Source organism: Macaca thibetana, chromosome 19 (assembly GCF_024542745.1).
Source record: "Macaca thibetana thibetana isolate TM-01 chromosome 19, ASM2454274v1, whole genome shotgun sequence".
NCBI lineage: Eukaryota > Metazoa > Chordata > Mammalia > Primates > Cercopithecidae > Macaca > Macaca thibetana.
Window position 1 is genome coordinate 21,478,429 of NC_065596.1, and position 17,458 is coordinate 21,495,886.

Below are 17,458 nucleotides of genomic sequence, written 5' to 3' on the forward strand. Positions count from 1 at the left end.
TCGTTCGTTTGTTGTTTTTTGTAGAGACAGGGTCTCACTATGTTGCTCAGGCTGGTCTTGAACTCCAGGGCTCAAACGATCCTCCTGCCTCAGCTTCCCAAAGTGCTGGGATTATAAGGCATGAGCCACCGTGCCTGGCGTCTTGTTTTATTTTGTATTTTGGTGATTATCTTCCTGGATTGAGACTCTTTTCTTATATTTATTCACCTCTTATATTGGTTCTCCTGTGAATTGCTCATTCATCTTCCTTCCCATTTTTATTTGAGGATGTTTATTTTCTATCAAGGGCTCTGTCTCATATAATATCAACATTTTTCTCCCAGCTTGTTTCTTGTCTATTAAATCCATTCATGGTGTTTTTTTACTATGGAAGATTTTTGAAATACTCAATGCAGTCAAATGTGTCAGTATTTTTTTTTTTTGGAGAGAGATAGGGTCTCATCATCTTGCTCAGGCTTGTCTCCCAACTCCTGGGCTCAAGAGATCCTCCTACCTCAGCCTCCCAGAGTGCTGGGATGATAGGCATGCATCACTGTGCTACTTTTATTTTATTTTATTGTTTAGTATTTTTTTCTATTGCACTCTGAAGACACCTGCTCCTACATAGCTTCTGGTGCATAGGAGGTTTTCAAAAACACACGCTGAATGAATCAAAGCCCAAAGCTTACGTAGCTCCTTCTCTGAGCAGCCTGATTCTCCAAACAATTATGAATAAATATCGCATGCTATGAATTCCCCTTAGGAAGTAGTCGTCCTGTGGCGTCTACCTGGTGTGCTCGTGTTCCAAGCCATCTTTTTCTTGTCATGAGTTATGGAAAACAGAAACAGAGTCAGATCACTCTGCATCTGATAATAAAAATAGCTACCACAAACTGCGTGTTCCACAAGATGATGTCAGCTCCACGCAGGCAGAAAATGGCATTAAATGCTAAGAACTTGTAGATGCCTCATTTATAGCCTCTGCAAAACTGAACTCTGTCTTTTGACGCCTTCAATCTCTGTGCCTCCTCCGGTCTTTCCTATTTTAGCGAGCACCAGGATCCATCCGATGGCACAAAGCTGAAAACAGGAGTCATCCCCAACACCTCCTTCTCCTGCAACCCACACGGACAAACCAGTGCCAAGTCCTGTCAATTCACCCTCCAAAACATTTCTCAAACTCACTCACTGTCCTTTCTCCTGTCAATGCCCTCAGCTAAACTACCATCAAGTCTTAGAAATAGATACAGCGTCTCATTATGTTGCCCAGGCTGGTCTCGAACTCCTGGGCTCAAGCGATCTTCCTTCCTTGGCTTCCCCATGTGCTAGGATTACAGGCGTGTGCCAAGGCACCCAGCCCAACTCTTGCCCAGAGGACTCTGAAGTAGTCTCCCTGCTTCCATTCTTGCTTCTCTGTAATTCAGGCTTTCTTTACACACGAGTCGAAATAATCTTAAGACATAAAATTAGATGACAACCCTCACCTACTTAACATCCTTCAATGAATCACACTGCACTTACGGTAACATCCAATTCCACAGCACGGTCTACGGGACTGTCCCTAATCTCCCATCTCCCCACTGCTCATGGATGTTTAGCCAGGCTGGCTTTCCAACTCCTCAAACGCAGCAAACCCTTTTCCATCTGTTTGTCAACTATCCTCTCTCCTCTCCCTACTTCCCAGTACTTTTTTTTTTTTTGAGATGGAGCCTAGCTCTGCTGCCCAGACTGGAGTGCAGTGGCATGATCTTGGCTCACTGCAACCTCCACCTCACGAGTTCAAGCAATTCTCCTACCTCAGCCTCCCGAGTAGCTGGGATTACAGGTGCCCACCTCCACGCCCTGCTAGTTTTCTTTCTTTCTTTTTCTTTTTCTTTTTTTTTTTTTTGAGACAGAGTCTCGCTCTGCCGCCCAGGCTGGAGTGCAGTGGCGTGATGTTGGCTCACTGCAAGCTCCGCCTCCCGGGTTCATGCCATTCTCCTGCCTCAGCCTTCCGAGTAGCTGGGACTACAGGCGCCTGCCACCTCGCCCGGCTAGTTTTTTTGTATTTTTTAGTAGAGACGGGGTTTCACCGTGTCAGCCAGGATGGTCTCGATCTCCTGACCTCGTGATCTGCCCGTCTCGGCCTCCCAAAGTGCTGGGATTACAGGCTTGAGCCACTGCGCCCAGCCTTTTTTTTTTTTTTTTTTTTTGAGATAGAGTCTCGCTCTGTCACCCAGGCTATAGTGCAGTGGTATGATCTCGGCTCACTGCAAGCTCCACCTCCTGGGTTCATGCAATTCTCCTGCCTCAGCCTCCCGAGTAGCCGGGACTACAGGCGCCCGCCAGCACGCCTGGCTAATTTTTTTGTATTTTTTAGTGGAGACGGGATTTCACTGTATTAGCCAGGATGGTCTCGATCTCCTGACCTCGTGATCTGCCCACCTCAGACTCCCAAAGTCCTGGGATTACAGGTGTGAGCCACCGTACCCAGCCTTCTCAGTATATTTGACTTGGCTAATTCCTGCAGAGAAGTCTCTCTCTTTCTTTCTTCACAGAACTTAGTATGACCTATAGTTTTTCTAGTATGTAGGCGTATTAGTTATCTATTGCCATATGACAATTTTTCCCCCAAACTTAGTGCCACCAGGCATGGTGGCTCATGCCTGTAATCTCAGCACTTTAGGAGGCTGAGGTGGGAGGATTTCCTGAATCCAGGCATTTGAGACTGGCTTGTGTGACATTAGGTAAAAAATTAGCTAGGCATGGTGGCACATGCTGCCAGGTACTCGGGAGGCTGAGGTGGGAGGACTGCTCGAGCCCAGGAGGTCATGGCTACAGTGAGCTATGATTGCACCACTGCACTCCAGCCTGGGTGATGGGGCAGGACCCTCTCTCAAAATACAAGCAAAGAAACACAAAACTAAGTGGCTTGAAACAGCATTTATTATCTCAGTTTCTCTGGATGAGGAATTCAGGTGCAGTTCATATGGGTCTTCTGTTTTCAGGGTCTTTGTCTCTCTTTCTTTTCTTCTTCTTTCCTTCTTTCAATCTTTCTTTCTTTCTTTCTTTCTTTCTTTCTTTCTTTCTTTCTTTCTTTCTGTCTGTCTGTCTGTCTGTCTGTCTCTCTCTCTCTCTCTCTCTTCCTTTTTTTTTGTTGCCCAGGCTGGAGTGTAATGGTATGATTTCAGCTCACTGTCACCTCGGCCTCCCAGGTCCAAATGATTCTGATGCCTCAGCCTCCTGAATAGCTGGGACTACAGGTGCCCGCCACCATGCCCAGCTAATTTTGGTATTTTTAGTAGAGATGGGGTTTCGCCATCTTGGCCAGGCTGGTCTCAAACTCCTGACTTTAAGTGACTTGCCCACCTCGGCCTTCCAAAGTGCTGGGATTATAGGCATGAGCCACTGTGTACAGCTTTGTTTTAGGGTCTTTCAAAGGTTGCAAGTGAAGTGAAGCAGTCAACCGAAAGCTCACTTGGGGCAGGACCCTCTTCCATGATAATACTCATGGCTGCAGGCAGCATTTGGTTCCTTATGGGCTGTTGTGCTGAGGGTCTCATTGCCTTGCTGACCGTTGGCTGGAGGACACTCTCAGTTCCTTGCCCTGTGGATCTCTCCAGCATCTTAGCTTGCTTTGTCAAGGCATGTAGGCTGAGCAGGTGAGAGACAGGCTCTGCTAGCAAAATAGAAGTCACAGTCTCTCAGAGTCTAATCGCAGAATGACATCCCATTCGTTTGCCATTTTCTATTTGTTGGAATCAAGTCATTGGGCCAAGCGCAGTGGCTCATGCCTGTAATCCCAGCACTTTGGGAAGGCAAAGCAAGAGGATCACCTGAGGTCAGGAGTTCGAGACCAGCTTGGCCAACATGGTGAAACACCGTCTCTACTAAAAACACAAAAATTAGCTGGAGTGGTGGCATGCGACTATAATTGCATCTACTCGGGAGGATGAGGCAGGAGAATTGCTTGAACACGGGAGTCGGAAGTTGCAGTGAGCCAAGATCGTGCCACTGCACTCCAGCCTGAGTGACAAGAGCGAGACTTTGTCTAAAAAAAAAAAAATTTTTTTTTTTTTTTTTTAGAGATAGGGTCTCACTATGCTACCCAGGCTGGCCTTGAACTCCTGGACTCAAGCGATCCTCCTGCCTCGGTCTCTTAAAGTGCTGGGATTACAAATGTGAGCCACTGCGCCCTGCCAAGATTTGGTTTTTAACTTATGCGTTACCTCGTATACTTATTTTTTCATGGTTTGAACATGTAACATCTACTTTCTTAGCAATTTTGCAGTATGCAATGCATCATTACCAGCTGCAGCCACCGTGATGTACGGTCGATCTCTTGGACTTATTCCTCCTGCCTATCAACAGAGATTTGTTGAAAGGATGAAGCTGCTTCTTCAGCCGTCCGTAAGGGGGTCAGCAGCGAGGACACTGAGAGAGGAGCCGCCTGCGTTGGAAATCACTTCCCGTCCACACCTCCAAGCTCCTTCCAAGCGGGATTCAGCACCAGATGCCCCTGGACAGCTCTGGAAACCCAATCCTGCCGGAACCGTTCCTCGCCGATCCGAGTTTCCCGTCGGGGCCGCTTGCTGGCTGCGCCCGCCGCTCTGCGGGAGGAAACCCCTTTCCTGTGCCGGTAGAAGAGGTGGAGTCGCATGTGAGTGGCAGGTTCCGCAGCCAATAGTATGGAAAGTTCTGCCAGCGGCTCTCGGGGAGGCCAATGGGCAGGGGCGTGGGCGGGGCGTGGGCCAGCCGCGCTGAGCGGGGCCTCTCCAGGCGGCGTCTGTGGGGTCGACACTGCGCGGCGGTTGGGCGGGGAGCGGCGCCTGTCGGGGGACAAGGGTTCCCCGGGAGGTAGGTGCGGGCTGAGAGAGGACCCGGGGCGGCGGGGCGGGGCGGCCCTGGGCGGCCGGTGTTCTGGTGGATTCTACCCGCACGTTAGCCGAGGCCCGACTCCGGTATACGGCAGCGCGAGGCACACAGAAGGCGCTCAATAAGTGCTGATTGAATGAATGAGCCCGCGCCCTCCGCATCCCGGCCCGAGCAGTCTACAGTTTGAGAGCGTGCAGGCCACCCTCACCTTCACTGTACAGCCTGAGGCATCCAGATGCCGGACAGGTCTTTATTGGGCGCCTACTGTGTGCCTGGGTGGCTCTGCGCTGGGTGCAGCTGGCCCAGAGCGAGACAGACAGCCTGGTCCCGCCCAGCTCACCGCCTGGGGGGGCGGGACGACTTTAATCGACTTAAAATAATGTAATTCCTAGTTCCCTCTGTAGCACAAAATAAAAGAAAATAACACCAGGGAAGGGGGTGGGGAGGGCTGTGAGTGGAGACGTCTGAGCAGTGACCCGAAGACCTGAATGCAGGGGGGTGGCGGGGCCATGAGGCGCTTGGCGCTGATGGTGGGGGAGAAATCCCAGTTGGGGAAAACTCAAGGACCAGGGGAGGAGCTGAGATTCCTCCTAAGAATGGTGACATTTTGGGGTCCAGGGTGAAACCGACTCCATTTTGGGCCATTGCATCAGGTAATGCGGCCCTTATCAGTGCCCACAGGCTTCCGTTCCTCCGTGTGTTCAGCCAGCGGGTTTTTAGTATCTTCTGCACCAGGCCTTCCGGGGGGTACAGGGATATGGTTTAGGGCGGGAGTCAGCCATGGTCAGAGAGGGAGGCCCCCCTTTTTTTTTTTTTTTTTGAGACGGAGTCTCACTCTGCAGCCCGGGCTGGAGTGCAATGGCACGATCTCGGCTCACTGTAACCTCTGCCTTCTGGGTTGAAGTGATTCTCCTGCCTCAGCCTCCCGAGTAACTGGGATTACAGGCGCGTACCAGCATGCCCAACTAATTTTTTTTTTTTTTTTTTGAGAGAGAGTCTTACTTTGTCACCCAGGCTGGAGTGCAATGGCGTGATCTTGGCTCACTGCAACCTCCACCTCCTGGGTTCAAGTGATTCTCCTGCCTAAGCCTCCCGAGTAGCTGGGATTACAGGTGCCCACCACCACACACAGCTAATATTTGTATTTTTAGTAGAGACAGTGTTTCACTGTGTTGGACAGGCTGGTCTTGACCTCAGGTGATCTGCCCACCTCAGCCTCCCAAAGTGCTGGGATTACAGGCATGAGCCACCACACCTGGCTGAGGGAGGCCCTTTTGAGGGGTCCTGGATGCAGTGAAGCAAGAGAGAAGAAGGAGGCATTGCTGGAAGGTCAGGAGAAAGAGAGCATGTTCCAGGTGGAGAGAGAAGAACCCATGCAGAGGTCCTGAGGCACGAGCGAGTTTGGCACAGAAAGGACCAGTGTGGGCCAAGGTGAGGCAGGAGCTTGTCGTGCAGAGCCTCAGCCTCAGGGTCCAGAGTTTAGACTTTACTCTGGGGCATGGGGAAGCCATGAACCACCACCATCCAATAGAACATTCTGCAGCGACGAGTGTTCCCTTTGCTGTCAAATACGGTAACCACAGAAATCAAGTAGGCTTGTGTGACTACTGAGCACTTTAAATGTGGCCAGGGAGACTGAGGAGTGGAATTTTAGAGTTTATTTAGTTTGTTTATTTATTTATTTTTTTGAGACGGAGTTTTGCTCGTCACCCAGGCTGGAGTGCAGTGGTGCCATCTTGGCTCGCTGCAACCTCCGCCTCCTGGGTTCAAGCGATTCTCTTGCTTCAGCCTCCCGAGTAGCTGGGATTACAGGTGTCAGCCACCACACCCGGCTAATTTTTGTATTTTCGTTTTTTTTTTTTTTTTTTTTTTTTGAGACGGAGTCTCGCTCTGTCGCCCAGGCTGGAGTGCAGTGGCCGGATCTCAGCTCACTGCAAGCTCCGCCTCCCGGGTTCACGCCATTCTCCTGCCTCAGCCTCCCGAGTAGCTGGGACCACAGGCGCCCACCACCTCGCCCGGCTATTTTTTTGTATTTTTTTTAGTAGAGACGGGGTTTCACCGTGTTAGCCAGGATGGTCTCGATCTCCTGACCTCGTGATCCACCCGTCTCGGCCTCCCAAAGTGCTGGGATTACAGGCTTGAGCCACCGCGCCCGGCCTAATTTTTGTATTTTCAGTAGAGATGGGGTTTCACCACGTTGGCCAGGCTGGTCTTGAACTCCTGACCTCAGGTGATCCACCTGCCTCGGCCTCCCAAAGTGCTGGGATTGCAAGTGTGAGCCACCGTACCCCGCCTGGATTTTTTTTAGTTTTGATGAACTTTTTTTTTTTCTTTGAGACAGTGTATTAGTCAGGGTTCTCTAGAGGGACACAACTAATGGAATAGTTACATATATAAAGGGGAGTTTATTAAGTATTAACTCACATGATTACAAGGTCCCACAGTTGTCTGTAGATTGAGAAGCAAAGAAAACCAGTATGAGTTCCAAAACTGAAGAACTGCCCTGGTGCGGTGGCTAGCGCCTATAATCCTAACACTTTGGGAGGCCGAGGCAGGCAGATGACGAGGTCAGGAGTTCGAGACTAGCCTGGCCAACACGATGAAACCTCGTCTCTACTAAAAATACAAAAAAATTAGCTGGGAGTGGTGGCGCATGTCTGTAATCCCAGCTACTAGGGAGGCTGAGGCAGGAGAATCGCTTGAACCCAGGAGGTGGAGGTTGCAGTGAGCAGAGATTGCACCATTGCACTTCAGCCTGGCAACGGAGCGAGACTCTGTCTAAAAAAAAAGCTGCCTGGGCGCGGTGGCTCACGCCTGTAATTGCAGCACTTTGGGAGGCCGAGACGGGCGGATCACGAGGTCAGGAGATGGAGATCATCCTGACTAACCCGGTGAAACCCCGTCTCTACTAAAAAATACAAAAAGCTAGCCGGGTGAGGTGGCGGGCGCCTGTAGTCCCAGCTACTCCGGAGGCTGAGGCAGGAGAATGCGGGAGGCGGAGCTTGCAGTGAGCTGAGATCCGGCCACTGCACTCCAGCCTGGGCAACAGAGTGAGACTCCGTCTCAAAAAAAAACAAAAAGAGGCCGGACGCGGTGGCTCATGCCTGTAATCCCAGCACTTTGGAAGGCCGAGGCAGGCAGATCACCTGAGGTCAGGAGTTTGAGACCAGCCTGGCCAACATGGCGAAACCCTGTCTGTACTAAAAATACAAAAATCAACTGGGTGTGGTGGCAAGCGCCTATAATCCCAGCTACCTGGGAGGCTGAGGCGAGAGAATCGCTTGAACCTGGAAGGTGGTGGTTACAGTGAGCCAAGATCACGCCACTGCACTCCAGCCTGGGTGGCAGAGCAAGGCTCCGTCTCAAAAAAAAAAAAGCTAATGCAATGCCCCTGCTGTTCACAGTTGCTGGACTAAGACATGAGCCTCCAACTGCGTGGTTGGGCTCGGTAGCACATCGTGGGGTTTGGCCCTGCGGTGACCAGAGCAACCCAAGCCGCCACCATGGTGAAATTGCTAGTGGCCAAAATCCTTTGCATGGTGGGCGTGTTCTTCTTCATGCTGCTTGGCTCCCTGCTCCCCGTGAAGATCATCGAGACAGATTTTGAGAAGGCCCATCGCTCCAAAAAGATCCTGTCTCTCTGCAACACCTTTGGAGGAGGGGTGTTTCTGGCCACGTGCTTCAACGCTCTGCTGCCTGCTGTGAGGGAAAAGGTAAGGGCTCCCTGGGTGCTAGCAGCAGCCCTTGGCACCTTATGGCCAAGGGACTCTGATGCATTTTCAACACTATACCAAGTTCAGTGGAGGCCTTGATGCTGTGAGGGTGATGGAAAGTAGGAAGTGAATTTGCTGTGTGATTGTGAACTGGTTGCTTTCTGTCTCTGTGCTCTCCCAGCTAAACAAGGGGCTTGGACTAGACCTGGGATTCCCAACAGGTGGACTCGTCGGTTGTCACCTGATAATCAGACCAGACCACCCACCCAGGTAGCACACACTCTGTCCTGAAGCTGGAAAGCATGGCCTCTCTTCGGTTCCTGTATCAGTCAGCTACTGCTGCGTAACAAATTATAGCAAACTTAGCATCTGAAGACTACCCACGTTTATCATCTCACAGTTTCTGTGAGTCAGGGATCTGGGCACTGCTTCAGGATCTCACAAGGCAGCAGTCAAAATGTCTCCTGGGCTGTGGTCTCATCTCAACGTTCAACTGGGGATGGGTCAACCTCTGAACTCACGTGGTTGTAAGCCAGGTTCAGTTCCTCATTGGTTGTCCGACCGAAGATGTCTGTTTGTCAGTGTCTGTTGGCTGGGGGCAGCCCTCAGAGCCTGGCCATGTGGGCCCCCCCGGCATGGCCAGTTCCTTCATCAGCAAATGGAGAAGATGGCCATGCCTCCGTGTAAGACAGAGGGCACAGTCCTATGTCATACAGAGATGGCAGCGTATCCCTTCCCCTGTGCCCCAGTGTCCTTCTGGTTAGAAGCAAGTTCAAGTCCCTCCCACACTCAAGTGGCCAGGATCTCACAGGGTATGTCTGTCAGGAGGCAGGGGCTTCTGGGGCCATCTTGGAGTCTGTCCACCCCAACTCCTGACAGCATCGTCCTCTGGTAACCTGTTCCTTGAGCTCCCCCACATCAGCAGCCCAGAGTATGGGTCCCCTGTCGGGGCACACTGTGACCAGCCCTGGCCATGCTTGCTGGGTGACCCTGGGTGAGGGGCTTCCTCTCTCTGGGCCGGATGTGACGGTTGAGTTTGTGTTGGTTACTTGCTTGGTGGAGATGTGAGGACCCCCTGTCCTTCCTCCCAATGAAAGCACAGAAGCCCTAAGCTAACCACCCCGCCCGGCCCTGCTTTTCCTCGTGCCTGGTGTCCAGAAAGGAGGAGAGGGGCTGTTGTCTGGGATTAAATCCTCTGAGCCTGTTAGTGTGGCAGGGTGGAGTTCCAAGGTGGCCCCCGAGCTTCCAGCCCCTGCTCCACACGCCCCATGCTGTTTCCTCCCCTCGATTATCGGTGGGGCTGGGACTGCCGCGGGTGTCACTCTGCCATTGTGTCAGAATCCCAGCCGAGGGGATTTTTTTGCAGCTGTGATGACCGACCCATATCAGTTAACACGGTTCATCCAAAGGGAGGGGGTGGGCCTGGCCTAATCAGGTGAGCTGCTCCCCTCCTGCTGGCCTTGGAGAAGCAAAAAGCCAGGGTGTGCCAGGAGAGGGGCATGAAGTGAGGATCCAAGGGCAGCCTCTCAGTGCCAAAAGCCGTCCCCGCCAACAGCCAGCGAGGACACAGGGGCCTCAGTCCACAGCCACGAGGAGGTTGACTCTCCCAGCCTCCAGTGAGCTTGGAAGACGACCCTGGGCGTCAGTGAGATCTCAGCCCTGACGACACCCTGGTTCCAGCCCCGTGAGACCTGGAGCATAGAGCCCAGCTAGCCCACACCTGGATTTCTGCCATTCAGAGCCGAGACACCACATTCCTGCTGTTCTGCGTGGCCGAGTCTGCGTTCATCTGTTACGCAGTGTGTGGAGACTGACATCAGCACTGCGAGGATGGAGATCTTGGTCGTCTCTGATGTCTCCTGCGTCCCAGAGGCCACTGCCAGCCCCCCTTTTCCCCCAGAGTCATGGCGTCACCCCCGTCACCCTCTGACTGCAGGCCTGGGCAACTGCGGGGAGCTCGCTTTTCCCTCCCCCTCATCACAGTGGCCTTCTCACAGCACCCAAATCTTCCCCTGCCGTTCCCCTGCCCTCGGGCTGGCCAGGCGGATGAGGTCCCTCCTCCTGAGCCCCCAGCGTCACCCATTGCAAGGCCAGGCTCTCAGTCACCCCTGCAAAATGGTGCCTGGTTCACAGCTCTCGTGCGTCTGCCTCATCTCTCCTGATCAGTGTCTGTCTCTTGGGAGTAGCTAGAGTTCCTTGTGAGCTTGTCCCCAAGCGAGGCACGCACCAGCCGGTGGTCAGTGAGGGAGTTAAGTGGCTTCTCCGTGGAAACACAGCCTTCTGCTGCCGCAGAGGCTCACCCAGCGTGATCTGCCCCGAGGAAACACTGGGTCATGTCTGGGGACATTGTGGTTGTCGGGACTGGGGATGCTTCTGGCCTGGAGTGGGTGGAGGCCAGAGACACTGCTCAGCAGCACCCTGCAGCGCCCAGGACGGCCCCATCCCAGAGAACAATCCAGCCCCAAATGTCAACACCTTCCCCCTACCCAAGTTGTGAAAATAAAAAGTGTTTCCAGACATTGCCAGGTGTGCACACGGGCAGAATCGCCCTGGTTGAGAACCACTGTGTACGTGTGTGTGCTTGTATGTGCACCTGCGTGTGCGCCTGTGTGTGTGTGTGCATGGGTGCGTACGTGTGCGTGCGCATGTGCGTCTGTGTGTGTGTGCGTGCGTTTGTGCATGTGTGTGCTTGGGTGCATGCGCGTGTGTGCGTGCGCATGTGCGTCTGTGTGTGTGCGTTTGTGCATGTGTGTGTGCGTGCGCATGTGCGTCTGTGTGTGTGCGTTTGTGCATGTGTGTGTGCGTGCGCATGTGCGTCTGTGTGTGTGTGCGTTTGTCCGTGTGTGTGCGTGCGCATGTGCGTCTGTGTGTGCGTTTGTGCATGTGTGTGTGCGTGCGCATGTGCGTCTGTGTGTGTGCGTTTGTGCATGTGTGTGTGCGTGCGCATGTGCGTCTGTGTGTGCGTTTGTGCATGTGTGTGTGTGTGTGCATGTGCGTCTGTGTGTGTGCGTTTGTGCATGTGTGTGTGCGTGCGCATGTGCGTCTGTGTGTGTGCGTTTGTGCATGTGTGTGCGTGCGCATGTGCGTCTGTGTGTGTGCGTTTGTGCATGTGTGTGTGCGTGCGCATGTGCGTCTGTATGTGTGTGCGTTTGTGCATGTGTGTGCGTGCACGTTGTAATGAAGTCTGCTGGGAGGAAGCAGGGAAGCAGGTGTTGTGAGTGTCAGGCATGTTGTGATTTTCCCCTGCTTTGGTCTCGAGGTCTCTTTGGAGGGTGGCTGTGAACCCTGGCCCTGTCCTGACGGGGCTCCAGGGAGCTGTTGTGGGTGTTTACAGCCTGCCTTTCACAGGACACTTCATCCCGGCGCGTAGCCTAATGCCTGCGTGTCCGCCCCGTGAGCGGCTGTCCCTCCCATAGGAGTGTGTACCTCTTGCAGACGGCCTGCGGCTCCTGTCTGACCTGCGTCTAGTTTTTTCCCACCAAAGTCTCCCCTCGCTAGGAGAGCCCTGACCGGGAGGAGAGTCGGGCCTGGGCGTGTCAGTCAGGGAAGCACAGAGGAGGCCTCGCAGCAGAACACGCGAGGCCAACGCAGCTCTTTATCATTTATTTTGAGCTGGAGTCTCGCTCTCTCAGCCTGGCTGGAGTGCAGTGGCGCGATCTCGGCTCACTGCAGCCTCCACCTCCTGGGTTCAAGCAGTTCTCCTGCCTCAGCCTCCCGAGTAGCTGGGATTCCAGGCGCTTGCCACCACACCCGGCTAATTTTTGTATTTTTAGTAGAGATGGGTTTCCCCATGTTGGCCAGGCCGGTCTCGAACTCCTGGGCTCCAGCGATCCGCCCGCCTTGGCCTCTCAGAGTGCTGGGATCACGGCCGTGAGCCACCGCCCCCAGCTCGTTTGTTTGTTGTTAATCTATCGCAGGCAAGCCCTTCCTGTCCCACTTGTTTTAACCTCTGCGTGAATCAGGGATTTCTGGACTTTGTTTTGAACGGTGACATGTGGCCGGTCCTGTCGCCTCCACCCCTGAGTGTGGGTCTCTCTCTCTCTCTCGGGTGTCCCTGGCTGCAGCTCCAGAAGGTCCTGAGCCTCGGCCACATCAGCACCGACTACCCGCTGGCCGAAACCATCCTCCTGCTGGGCTTCTTCATGACCGTCTTCCTGGAACAGCTGATCCTGACCTTCCGCAAGGAGAAGCCGTCCTTCATCGACCTGGAGACCTTCAACGCCGGCTCGGACGTGGGCAGCGACTCGGAGTACGAGAGCCCCTTCATGGGGGGCGCGCGGGGCCACGCGCTCTACGTGGAGCCCCACGGCCACGGCCCCAGCCTGAGCGTGCAGGGCCTCTCGCGCGCCAGCCCTGTGCGCCTGCTCAGCCTGGCCTTCGCGCTATCGGCCCACTCGGTCTTCGAGGGCCTGGCCCTGGGCCTGCAGGAGGAAGGGGAGAAAGTGGTGAGCTTGTTCGTGGGGGTGGCTGTCCACGAGACGCTGGTGGCCGTGGCCCTGGGCATCAGCATGGCCCGGAGTGCCATGCCCCTGCGGGACGCAGCCAAGCTGGCAGTCACCGTGAGCGCCATGATCCCCCTGGGCATCGGCCTGGGCCTGGGCATCGAGAGCGCCCAGGGCGTGCCGGGCAGCGTGGCCTCCGTGCTGCTGCAGGGCCTGGCGGGCGGCACCTTCCTCTTCATCACCTTCCTGGAGATCCTGGCCAAGGAGCTGGAGGAGAAGAGTGACCGTCTGCTCAAGGTCCTCTTCCTGGTGCTGGGCTATGCCATCCTGGCCGGGATGGTCTTCCTGAAGTGGTGAGCAGCCTCGCCATTGTCCCTGCCGCCGGGAGCCCCGGGCCGGACACGGGCCACGTCCCCCGGCCCCGCCTCCCCTGAGAGCAAGCACTGTGGCCCCGGGCCACCGTCTGTGCACAAGGGGCCTCCCGGAACCAGGCTGTGCCCCCGATCCTACACCCCGAGTCTCAGAGCACTGCTACTTTTTAAAATACTTCTTTCTCTTAAAAGTCTTTATCAAAGCTGTGTGGCCATGTCAACCTTGGGCCGAGGGGTGTGGCAACCTGCAGGCGGGAGGGCCGGGGCCTGGGTCCAGGTGAGAACGGTCAGGACCCTCCTCTCCCTGCCGCACAGCCCCAGCCTGTGGAGAAGGACAGGAGCGTTTGGCTGCTGTCACCAGAGTGGGGGCTGCACTGCCTGTGCCTCTGGAACCAGCTGGGGGTCCTGAAGGCCCGTCCTCTGCCCGTCTCTGTTGCCAGGGTCTCGCCGCCCGAGCCCCGAGAGTGTCTTGAATCTTACGAGGTTGGAGTCACTGTGGGGGGACAGCCAGGCTCCGTCCCTCCTGCCACACAGGCTGTGCCCCCCGCAAGTGGGCCATGTACCCTCAGGAGTGCCCTCTCCTCCTCTCCCTGTTGCTGTGGCCCCTGGAGCAGGGACCCCTGGGCTGGGTGAGTGTCAGTTTCCTGAGATGCACAAGCAGGGTCAGGAAGCAGCTTGAGGATCAGTCCTCAGCTCCGCCGCACACACTGGGGTCTCCAGAGGAAGACGGATCCCACCGGCGGTGGGGCAGGCCCCGTGGTGCGATTCCCTCCCCCGGACACCGCTCCCGAGAGGGCAGGAGCGCGGGGAACGAGCAGCCGAGCGTGGGCTGGGGCAGCCCTGAGCTCCCGGCTCCGTGGCAACCTCCGGAAGGCCTGAGCCGTTGTCCAGGCAACACTGCCTGGTCTGGGGAGGTGAGAGCTGGGGAAGGACTCTCTCCTCGGGGATTTGGCTCTGCCTGGCTCGAAGCCACTGTGGCGCCGTGGAAGGGGGCCCGGCCTGCCCGCCCGGGCTGGGTGTTTCCACCGGCTTCACCACCTCCTCGCTCCGACCTGGAGCCCCGGCCCCCGTCTCTGGGCCTTGGCGGCTTCCGGCCCCATCAGGGCTGCGAGGGCCTCTGGCTGTCCTCACCTCCTCCCTTGTCGCTCAGCTTTGGGCGCCAGGCCCCGGGTAACCTTCTCCCGTCCCATCCTCTGCCTTGCCGCCACGTCTCCCTACACCGGCCCACAAGACTGACTGTGGGGGCGCTACATGGAGAGGCCCCCATCTGGCCTGTGGGCTTGGGCCTGGCGGGTCTCCTGTCCATCAACCCATCACTCTGGTCAGATGGGAGCTCCAGGGCCAGCCAGTGACTTCTCTGAGGGGCGTGCCGGCCGGTGGCCCTGCTGCAGCTCCCAGGGGCCAGTCACAGGTAGGGACGACCTCGAGAGGGCGGTGGCTGCCAGGAGCATTGTCACAGGGGCCCCGGGAAGCCAGGAAAGTCGCACGGCCCCTGCAAGTAACTTCCACTCCATGGGGTCTGTAAGTAACCTGAGGTTTAGCCTCCGCTCCTGAGACCTCCCCCGCCAACTTCCACTCCAGGGGGTCCCTACCCCATTGCTGTTGGAAGTCTGAACCTCTTACCGGGGACCCATCTCTGAACCCCGTGCAGCCTGGCCCTGGCCCCAGGGGTGTAGGAGTTTCGCAGTGTCCTGAACCCAGTGTGGTTCTGCCCCTCCCTCCCCCCACTTCACCCCGCCTGGGCCATTTGTCCTTTACTGCGGGTGGGTGGGTTGTGAAGCCGCTGGGTCCCTGCACTGGTGGGGAATGTGGCTTGAGTTTCGCGACTGCCAGGGGATAGGGACATCCAGGCCCCCCACATGGGAAGGCTCAGGGTCCCTGTCCCCCAAATCCAGCAGGAACCCACATGGGGCAGAGCACCACCTGCTCCAGGGGTCCCCATCCACCTTCACCCATCACAGCTGGAAGCACAAAGTGGGGCCCTGCCCTTCACCAGCCATCAGCTCCCCAGGGTGGCCTGAGGGACCCCAGCTGTCGACCCCTGCAGGCCCAGCCACCGGCCCCTACAAAGGGTCCCAGGCAGCTTCTTCCCTTTCCCTCCAGAGGAGCCTCCGAGACCACGTTGTCCCCCACCAGCACTGTGCCATCAGCCACATCTGTCCTCCCGAGGGTGGCAGCTCAGGGCCGGCTCTGCTCCTCTAACCGCAGCAGACCAGAGGCAGCGGCCAGAAAGCAGGACACAGGCGGGGTAGGGGCGAGCAGGCTGTGGCCTCCAGACCCCTCCGTCCCAGAGTCTCAGGAGCACAAAAGGAGCTTTCCTGGGGCCGGCAGGACCCTAAGGCAGCAGGACCCTAAGGCAGCAGGGTATCTCTTGAGCCACTTTTGGTCAGCTTTCACCACTTTGTTTGTTTGTTTGTTTTTGAGATAGAGCCTTGCCCTGTCACGCAGGCTGGAGTGCAATGGCGCGATCTTGGGTCACTGCAACTTCAACCTCCCGGGTTCAAACGATTCTCCTGCCTCAGCCTCTCAAGTAGTTGGGATTACAGGTGCCCGCCACCATGGCCAGCTAATTTTTGTATTTTTAGTAGAGACAGGGTTTCACCATGGTGGCCAGGCTTGTCTCGAACTCCTGACCTCGTGATCCGCCCACCTCGGCATCCCAAAGTGCTGGGATTACAGGCATGAACCACCACGCCTGACCCACTTTTTTTTTTTTTTTTGAGACAGAGTCTTGCTCTGTTGCCCAGGCTGGAGTGCGGTGGCGCGATCTCGGCTCACTGCAACCTCCGCCTCCCGGGTTCAAGTGATTCTCCTGCCTCAGCCTCCGGAGTAGCAGGGACCATAGGCATCCGGCACCACGCCCAGCTAACTTTTGTATTTTTAGTAGAGATGGGGTCTCACCATGTTGGTCAGGCTGGTCTCGAACTCCTAAGCTCAGGTGATCCACCTTCCTCGGCCTCCCACAGTGCTGGGATTACAGGCGTGAGCCACCGCGCCTGGCGGCTTTACCCACTTTTGAGGAGGAACCCAGCATATGTCTATGTTGGGGTAAAGACGTGGCACGGTCATCTCGTCCGTCCTACAGAGTCCAGAGGCACAGGGCTCACTCCCAAGGTCCCTTGGCTGACGGCGGCCGGGTCCGGGCTCCTGTGAGGCAGCCCAGCGACTCTGTCTGCTCTGGCTCTGCCCACAGACACACTGTCATCCAGTGCCAGGAGCCACTGCTTGAGGAAGCCTGGGTTCGTCACCGCCTGCAGCCGCAGGCCACTCCTGCCTCAGAACGACGCCACAGCACTGCAGAGCCGGCCAGCTCTGGCTGCGCACGGCCGCCTCCATCTCTACACAACTTTGAGTCGCAGAAGTGTCATGTGACCTGCAGAAGCCAAGGGTCCTCCTCTTTGCGGGTCTCTTTGACTGACTGTGACTCCCAGCCGGGGATCTTCTGCCCCCAGGAGACACCGGGCCTTGTCTGGGGACATCTGTGGTTGTCTTGACTGGGGGTACTCCTGGCATGGAGTGGGTGGAGGCCAGGGATGCTGTTCAGCACCCTGCAGTGTCCAGGATGGCCCCTCCCCAGAGAACGGTTTGGTCCCAATGTCCACAGGGGGAGACACCCAGCCCAACTCATAGGAAGACCCAGGGCAGGTGATGGTGGGCTGTGTAGACCTCCCGTTCACAAGAGAGACGCTGGGAGGAGAGGGGACACCTGCCAACAGTTTCATGTGCTGTGAGAGACCAGGAATAGCTTGGACAGATCGTTCCTGGATAACACAGACAGCTTCCTGTGTAAAAACGAAGCTCCAGCCAGGCGCAGTGGCTCACTCCTGTAATCCCAGCACTTTGGGAGGCTGAGGCGGGCAGACCAGTTGAGCCCACGAGTTGGAGACCAGCCTGACCAACATGGCGAAACCCCATCTCTACTAAAAACACAAAAATTAGCTGGGTGTTGTGACAGGCTCCTGTAATCCCAGCAACTCGGGAGGCTGAGGCAGGAGAATCGCTTGAACCCGGGAGGCAGAGGTTGCAGTGAGCCGAGATCGCCCTACTGCACCCCAGCCTGGGCGACAAGAGCAAGACTCGGTCTCAAAAATACACACAC

General features: G+C 55.9%; 4 protein-coding genes across 5 annotated transcripts in view; 2 read left to right on the forward strand and 2 right to left on the reverse strand.

Moving 5' to 3' along the window:
- The window catches only part of ZNF556 (zinc finger protein 556), a 433,150-nt gene that overhangs the window by 144,612 nt on the left and 271,080 nt on the right, over positions 1 to 17,458 (reverse strand). The window lies entirely within an intron of this gene.
- The window catches only part of THOP1 (thimet oligopeptidase 1), a 226,438-nt gene that overhangs the window by 68,505 nt on the left and 140,475 nt on the right, over positions 1 to 17,458 (reverse strand). The window lies entirely within an intron of this gene.
- DIRAS1 (DIRAS family GTPase 1) overlaps positions 1 to 17,458 on the forward strand; it is a 90,461-nt gene that overhangs the window by 59,448 nt on the left and 13,555 nt on the right. The gene's annotated exons all lie outside the window — the stretch shown is intronic.
- On the forward strand, positions 4,684 to 13,557 carry SLC39A3 (solute carrier family 39 member 3). The gene is made up of 3 exons (XM_050770676.1): positions 4,684 to 4,815; positions 8,238 to 8,546; positions 12,611 to 13,557. Exons 2-3 carry the CDS (start codon positions 8,337 to 8,339, stop codon positions 13,343 to 13,345), a joined length of 945 nt encoding a protein of 314 aa, XP_050626633.1. The 5' UTR covers positions 4,684 to 4,815; positions 8,238 to 8,336; the 3' UTR covers positions 13,346 to 13,557.

Coding starts and splice junctions, on each gene's coding strand:
- SLC39A3 (XM_050770676.1), top strand. CDS start 8,337: ATGGTGAAATTGCTAGTGGCCAAAATCCTTTGCATGGTGGGCGTGTTC. Junction 8,547..12,610: donor TGCCTGCTGTGAGGGAAAAG/GTAAGGGCTCCC, acceptor CCCTGGCTGCAG/CTCCAGAAGGTCCTGAGCCT.